The sequence below is a fragment of the Gossypium raimondii genome, chromosome 12 (genome assembly GCF_025698545.1).
Source record: "Gossypium raimondii isolate GPD5lz chromosome 12, ASM2569854v1, whole genome shotgun sequence".
Taxonomy (NCBI): domain Eukaryota; kingdom Viridiplantae; phylum Streptophyta; class Magnoliopsida; order Malvales; family Malvaceae; genus Gossypium; species Gossypium raimondii.
The window spans coordinates 1,572,433-1,580,254 of record NC_068576.1 but is presented as its reverse complement, the minus strand read 5'-3'; the positions used below and the strand labels follow the sequence as shown (position 1 = coordinate 1,580,254).

Here is a 7,822-nt window from a genome sequence, read left to right as displayed (position 1 = left end):
AATCCTTCTAATCAGAGTTGAATTGGACCGACACATTATCAAAACTTCAATCAATAATATGTCTTACAATTCAACTTCAAACACTGAACAACCCCCTAAAAACCTATTAAAACCAATGAGTTTACAGGGAGTATCCAAATTTTATTTTTTAATAGTGAATGAATTGACTATAATAATTTGTAAATAATATATAATTAATATGTGGGAAAAATAATATGAAGTAAAATTAATAATATATATTAAGTAATTTTACTTCAATTACAATTATTTTAACTAAACTTTTTAAGTGTGTAATTATCACAATTTCTATTAAATTATAATTCTTAATAAATGTAATAGTTTTTTGTTAACAATTTTAGATTAAATATAATAATTATTTTAAATTTGAATTCAGTAATATGATAGAAAATAAACGGCATTATCATAAGTATAAATTGTTTCCAAACTCGATCTTTTATGTATATTGAAGATTATAGATATTATAATAGAAATATAAATTGGGTAAAATAATTTATAAAGAAAATTCAATTTCAAAGGAACTAGTAGGTAGCAAGCAGATGGGGTTGCCGAATGGATTTGGACATTTATTTCTAAAATGTGCAAAAACTATGAACAGTTGGGGGGCATGTTTTAAACAAACAAATAATGAAGGCGCTGTCGTGAGGTATTGAATTTGTGATGGTTAGAGTGTGCACGCAAATCAATACTGCTTGTTGACAACATTTAATTTAATGAAAACATTATAACGTCCAATCCCTTGGACGAAACTTATAAAACTTGATGAGCTATGCTTCAATCAAAAGCCTGTCAAATGACTCAATCGTAAAGCCTCAATTTTCCACTCCCATTTTTTCTTCACTTCAAAGCAACATACCATCTGCTACTATAAATCTCCACACAACAATCCCACCCTCACATTCACTCACTGTTACATACTACGCCATACAACAAAAAGAAGAAATGGTTGTATCCTTTCTTTCCAAACTCTCCATTTTAACATTCACTGCTTCAGTTTTAGTAGTTTCAGCTCTGGCTCATGATTTCTCCATTGTGGGTTATTCGCCTGAGGATTTGAGTTCCAGGGATAAACTTATTGAGCTCTTTGAATCATGGGTATCCAAGCATGCCAAATTCTATGAATCCTTTGAAGAGAAGCTGTTGAGGTTCGAGGTTTTCAAGGATAACTTGAAGCATATCGACAAGAGGAACAAGGAAATCAGCAGTTACTGGCTTGGGTTGAACGAGTTTGCTGATTTGACCCACGAAGAGTTCAAGAACAAGTATTTAGGACTCAAACCAGAGGTTTTCAAAAAGAACCGATCACCACCAGAAGAGTTCACTTTCAGAGACGACGTTGATTTGCCCAAGTCCGTCGATTGGAGACAGAAAGGAGCTGTTACGCCAGTCAAGAATCAGCGTTCTTGCGGTAGCTGTTGGGCTTTCTCAGCAGTGGCGGCTGTGGAGGGCATAAACAAGATTGTAACGGGGAACTTAACTTCCTTGTCCGAACAAGAGCTGATTGATTGCGATACAAGTTTCAACAATGGTTGCAATGGAGGTCTGATGGATTATGCATTCGAGTTCATTGTCGCCAATGGTGGACTACACAAAGAAGAAGACTACCCGTACCTTATGGAGCAAGGTACCTGTGAAGAAAAGAAGGTATAGAATAGAGACATGCATAATTATATATCATTTTCATGAAAGCTACACCCTGAATTATTTTGTAAGCAAAAGGCTTATTTGATTAATCATGTCTATGGTTTCTCTTCAGGAGGAAATGGACGTGGTGACGATTAGTGGTTACAAAGACGTGCCAGAAAATGATGAGAAAAGTCTATTGAAAGCATTGGCTCATCAACCCCTAAGTGTAGCCATTGAGGCTTCTGGCAGAGATTTCCAATTCTATAGTGGGGTAAGCTTGTTTTCCCATAATTGATTATCATAGAATTTGTTAACACATTGGTAGCTCGTAATTTAAATCTGAGTTTACAGGGAGTATTCAACGGGCCATGTGGAACTGATCTAGACCATGGAGTAGCAGCAGTTGGGTATGGAACATGGAAAGGTTCAGATTACATCATTGTAAAGAATTCGTGGGGAGCAAAATGGGGAGAAAAAGGGTACATAAGGATGAAGAGGAACACTGGAAAACCCGAGGGTCTCTGTGGTATCAATAAAATGGCTTCTTACCCTATGAAAAACAAGTGAAGAGCTCTAACCTCAACATATGGGTTCAACCAAAATGTGTTTCTTTTCATTTTATCTTTTTTCCAGACTAGCTTGTATTGATAAAATTTGTTGGCCCTTCTTCGGCCATGTTCCTTGGTTAATAAAATTATAAAAATGGCTCACTCTTTCAATTTCGCTTCAACAAATTGAAGCAAAATGCCTCTGGATTATAATTTTTCTCCAATAATTAACAGTAGCCAAGATTCAGCATCCAAGTTCACTTGTATCAAACTATCCAGGCAGGGATAGCTAGCATTAATCAACTTCACAAACTGCATATATATACGCGCTACATATATTTGCTAATTTACTGCAGGGTTACTTCAAAATATATATCAAAATTGCCTTAACATGAAAGCTAAGCACATGGTGGTGGGATTTGGGTGCCAATGTATTTAGCCCTAACATTTTTACAAGTGGAAGTGACTTGTTTCTCCCCAGTTGCCAGCTCCAAGTGAACATCTTCAAGGTAAATATCCTGGCAAGGAATCCCTTTGCTACATTCTAGTGCTACTGCCACTGCAGATAACGACGTTCCCTTTATTTTCTTGAAATAAATGTCACTCAGTTTCACTTGAGATGGTCCCTGCACTCAACTCATTTGGTACCATTTCTTTTTTAGGTCAGTTTCTTTGCAGATATTTTAGAAAGTGTAGGTAGTTTCATCATCTGGAGAGTTTACCATTGGTGTGCAAGATGCAAATGGACAATATGATTGATCGATAATAATTGGATTGGTCACGTTTTCCATGTTAATGTTTTCGAATGTCATGTTGGTTGCTTCACTTCTGCCAGGCGAGTTGGCCCATGTTTTGATCCTAATGCCATTTGAGGTCCCTATCATGGTGCAATCTCTAACCACCAAACCACTTACATCACCTTCATCCTTGTATCTTCCGAGACTTCCGACGCTGTTAACAAGCACTCAACAAAATTAACATTTCTTTAGTTTTGTATATTGAAGCAGAAACTGATGGAGTACCTGATGCCATGACCCGGTCCGCAGCTGATGCTTGTTATGGTGACTTGAGAATCCCTTGACCTATTGAGATGCAATCATCACCTGTACCTATAAGTGATCGCGAAAAGTAGACACCGGAGCTCCGCTGAATGTGGATACCATCAGTGTTAGGGCTATCTGCTGGTGCTGAAATCTTGATTTTGCTGCCCTTGAAGTTCTTGCATTCGACAAGAGCCATATGGAAGAACTTGCTGTTTACTGATGTTATGCCTCTTACAATTGTCCGATTCATCGCCAAAAACTTCACATTCTGTTGAAGCTTTGGGGAAAAAGATTGTTGATAACATGGACAATTGCAAACATAGTTGATGAGCTAAATGAAAGAAACATACAGTTGGAAGAAGTTTGCAATTGAAGTCTGTGGAGCAGCTATTGTAAGGCCAAGCTTTGGCACCCTGACCATCAAAGGTCCCTCCTCCAGTCAAGGTTAGCCCTTCTATCCATCGAAATTCAACCCAACCAGCACCATCTCCGTATTTAAACAAGTTTGTTGTTGCCTTGAGATAACCCTGGAAGCTTCTTTCTCATTCATGGTAAAAAAAAATAAGAGTGGAAAATGCAGAAAAGGGTAGAAGAATACCTTCATATGGACTACTATTTTAGACACATTTTCGCAGGGGCCTGCAAATTTAAGTGGACCAACCAAATATGTGCCTTTAGGAATCATAATGTCTACCTCACCAGTAGCCTGACATGCTTTGTTCCATGCTGATAGGAAGGCCTGGAAACTTGAATGTAACAAGTTAAACAAAATTATAAATGGAAAAATAAAATAACATACCAAGTATTGAAGATGATATGCAGGTGTTTGAATGGAGAAAGAAAGAGAAGGAAACAAAACTTTGGTATCATCAGTGAGTCCATCGGCTTGAGCACCAAATGTCTTGACATTAAAGAAATGAGAGGTCCTTTGGTTGTTATATGGTAGCAGTTGGCCATGTTGAGATCCTAAACCTGCTGTTGTTGCTCCTGCAGGAACACCAGTGAAGCTAAAGGAGGAAAAGGGCAAGAGTAATTTGAAGGGGATTTCAAGGCTCATGTTAATGCAGAATGTGTTATGTCCTTGCTGTTGAACACTGCAGTTGAGTAAAGAGGCAACTAGGTTGGTTTGAAGTCACCATAACTGCCGTTAACTCCCTACCACTACTTCTCAACTTATTACCCTTAACCTTTTTGATCAATATCCAACCCTAGAATTTGCTCCGTTAACTCCTAGTTTAAATTCATTCTAGGACTTAAATTCCTCCGCCACTTCAAGTGGACAATATCTGTCTTGCTCGCATGAGTTTTTTTAACAACATATCATAGAGTTAATTGAAGTAATCATGTAGATTTTTCAGACAAAATTTGCCAATATTTTGCTTAGGGTATAAATTCATAACTAATCGGTGCCCTCGTTTCACTTGGAGACATTTATAATTTGATGTTAGATCTGGAATATAATGAAACTTAACCTCTAGTATAATTGTTATCAGTATCTCGTTAGAATAGGTTTGCCACCCTTCTTCACCTATTTGCAATTTTGTTGGCTACAACCTCGCCCGAATGCAATACTTCATTAACTATGGACCTTATTGACATATGCATATGAACACGTTGAATACCTCAAATTTACCTCGTCAAGGACAAATGTTTAATCAGTTTTTGAATGGAGCACACGAACCTCATCTAGTCTATGTCAATCCTATTTCCACCCATTTAGAAGGTTAATATGCTCCTTAAGTAGCTAATTGTGAGAAGATAACTGTAGCCCACGTTTCCTTATAAACCCTACCACTTGGTATGTCAGCCAGACTTGTATTCCCAACCCAACACGTCCTTATAAACCCTATAGTGACATTAATGAGAACTGTTATTGTCAACAACTTAATGTAAAACACTACATCCCCCCTCAAACATACACCCAATATCAACATCTAATGAACAAATTGCCTAGATTCTTAACTCGAACCTTAACTTTTTCTCCCAACAATTTCTGAAGCTGCAAGAACAAATGAGAACCTTAAGGAACTAAATTGTTGCGAAGTGGCTATCCATGCAATGGCGAACACAGATCACACACCTGTGAGCTCATCAAATGTGTAAGCTCACTAAAACTACGAAGTCACCAAAGGTGTGAGCCCTGTTAGGCGAGCTTCTACATGTGAGCCCTTTCTCTGCAAGTTGTCAACTTGCACTAAAACAATGATTATTTTTTATGAGATGTTTGGGTTGCTGATTAGACCAAAATCAGCCAATAGAGAGGCAAGTTGTACTATACAAGTTCCAAGATTTTCCAAGTTATAATTAATTATTATTATTTTCAGCTTATTTAAGCATAGTTGTTCATGTAAACTTATATGTTGTAATGAAAAATAGTAGTTCATAATCTGTTTTACTTCTTTGTTTTATTTCAATACATTCTTTCATCAAATAACCATCTTTGAGGGCCTTAACCTTTGTTTTTATAAAAATGTCTTCAGCAAGCTTTTCACCACCTCCACCCTGTTTTTATAGGAGAAAACTACTATATTTGGGTAGTAAAAATAAAAACTTATCTTCAAGCCTTTGATCTTTGGGAGGTCGTAAATGCTAAAATAGAACTACAAACCTTGAGAGCAAATCCAACACTTGCTCAAATGAGACAACACAGTGAGGAATGTGAAAAAAAAATATAAGGCAATGTCTTACCTACAAAACGGTGTTTCAACTATAATTTTTACAAGAATTATGGCTTATGAAACTCCTAAACAAGCTTGGATAAGCTTAAGGATGAGTTACAAGGTTTGCAAAAGACAAGGCAACAATAGTTGATTAATCTCAGATAAGATTTTGAAAACCTCAAGATGAAGAAAGCTAAGACTGTAAAGCAATATTTAGACAGAATCATGGCAGTGGTGAACCAAGTAAAATTGTTAAGGGACCAGTTCGCGAACAGCCGAGTAGTTGAGAAGGTGATTACCACACTTCTTAAGAGATATGAATCAAATATATCCTCACTAAAAGATTCGAGGGATCTTTCAACCATCTCACTCTCTGAACTAATCAATGCTCTATAAGCTCAAGAACAAAGAAGGGCAAGCAAAGAAGATGGGCACATTGAGGTAGCCTTTCAAGCTAGAAAAAGGGAAGGCCCGAGCTTCTCAAATCAGAAAGGAAAGAAGAGTTGGTCAGATAAGAAAGAAAAGTAAAAAAAAAATAGTTAAAAGAAAAAATATCCATCGTGCTTGCATTGCAAGAAGTTGGGTAACCTTGAGAGAATCTGTTGGTTCAGGCTTAATGCTCAATGTAGAAATTGCAAGCAGTTTGGCCATGAAAAAAGGGTGTGCAAGAATAAGGGGCACATACAACAACAAAATGTTTAGGCACAAACAGCATGAGCCAATCAAGAAGAATTGATGTTCGTTGCCTCTTACAAAGTCCAGTTCACTGCACCATGCGAACCCTCTAACAATGAAAGAAATAACTGGCTTGTTAAAAATGGTTGTGCAAGTCACATGACAGCAAATGCAACCATCTTCAGAAGCATTGACACAAGTTTCTACTCCAAGGTGAAAGTTGAAAATGATCAGTACATCAAAGCAGTAGGAAAGGGAGATGTTTCTACTAAGTGTAGGTTAGCTACTCGAGAAGAGATATTCTGTGGTATTCAAGGACAATAAAGGTTTAATAATTTATCTTAGTGGATGTGAGCTCATATAAACAACGATGGTTGATAAAAGTTTTACTGTTAATTGGAACTTGGCAACTTCTGTTACTTATACCAGTTCGCTAGATGAAACCAAATTATGGCACAGGAGAATGGGACACATTGACTAAGATCTTTGATTCAAATGTCCCTGTAATCACTGAATTTTGTCCAGCTTGATTTCGTTTTTTTTTTTTTAAATTTCTAAAAAATACAAAAATAAAAAATTACATTTTGACCCCTAAAATTTTTAAAATTGCATTTTGACCCTAAAATTTCCTAAAATTATATTTTGACCCCTAAGCTTTTTGAAATTACATTTTGAGCCCTAAATTTTCTCAAAATTATATTTTGGCCCCAAAAGTTTTACTGTGTTTGCAATTTGGTCCGTCTGGCATCCGACAATGCAAGTTGCGCACCTACACTGCGACAGCCGACCTAAAGCATGGCTTCTCTCTCCCCTAACCACTTGCTACCTGCAAAAAAAGAAGAAAAATCAACAATTTAAAAGGGTTTTCAAACCCCCAATTCAGCAGCCAAGCAAGGAAGCAAAAAGAAAAAAAATAACAAAATTTTTGAGAGAAAAATCAAGCAAAAACAGCAGCCTCATCGCCACCGTGCGTCGTCAAACCGCCACCACCGTTATACTCCCATCTACTACCACCAAAGAAAGCAAATCAAGCAAAAAAATCATCAAAGAAAAATACCCATGAAAATAAAAAAAAAAGGAGCAAGCAAAGAAGAAAAGAGGGAGAAAAGGAGAGCTCCACCGCACGTCGCCGTCGTCGGCCGTTGCACCGCAGGCGGAGAAAGCACCGGCAGCAGCAGAGAAATCGGCGGGGGGCTGATCGGGGAGGAAGAAAGAAAGGAAGAAAAGAGAAGAAAAAAAGGCTGAAAAAAAG

The 7,822-nt window shown here is 37.2% G+C and overlaps 2 protein-coding genes across 2 annotated transcripts; one reads left to right on the top strand and one right to left on the bottom strand.

Moving 5' to 3' along the window:
- The first annotated feature begins 837 nt into the window (after positions 1-837).
- Positions 838-2,363, top strand: LOC105762702 (cysteine protease XCP1). The gene is made up of 3 exons (XM_012580546.2): positions 838-1,662; positions 1,775-1,915; positions 1,996-2,363. The coding sequence occupies exons 1-3, from the start codon at positions 961-963 to the stop codon at positions 2,209-2,211; spliced, it is 1,059 nt and encodes a 352-aa protein (XP_012436000.1). The 5' UTR covers positions 838-960; the 3' UTR covers positions 2,212-2,363.
- A 37-nt stretch (positions 2,364-2,400) lies between these two features.
- On the bottom strand, positions 2,401-7,822 carry LOC105762701 (exopolygalacturonase-like). Its single transcript, XM_052625086.1, is given in 7 exon segments — positions 2,401-2,818; positions 2,915-3,143; positions 3,215-3,266; positions 3,269-3,503; positions 3,586-3,762; positions 3,834-3,974; positions 4,095-7,822. Coding segments are annotated over 7 exon segments (1,260 nt in total). The 5' UTR covers positions 4,293-7,822; the 3' UTR covers positions 2,401-2,590.

What these genes read in the sequence shown, in the direction of transcription:
- LOC105762702 (XM_012580546.2), top strand. Translation starts at nt 961, where the DNA reads ATGGTTGTATCCTTTCTTTCCAAACTCTCCATTTTAACATTCACTGCT. An exon ending in GTACCTGTGAAGAAAAGAAG is followed by an intron (nt 1,663 to 1,774) that starts GTATAGAATAGA and finishes GTTTCTCTTCAG; the next exon opens with GAGGAAATGGACGTGGTGAC. An exon ending in ATTTCCAATTCTATAGTGGG is followed by an intron (nt 1,916 to 1,995) that starts GTAAGCTTGTTT and finishes CTGAGTTTACAG; the next exon opens with GGAGTATTCAACGGGCCATG.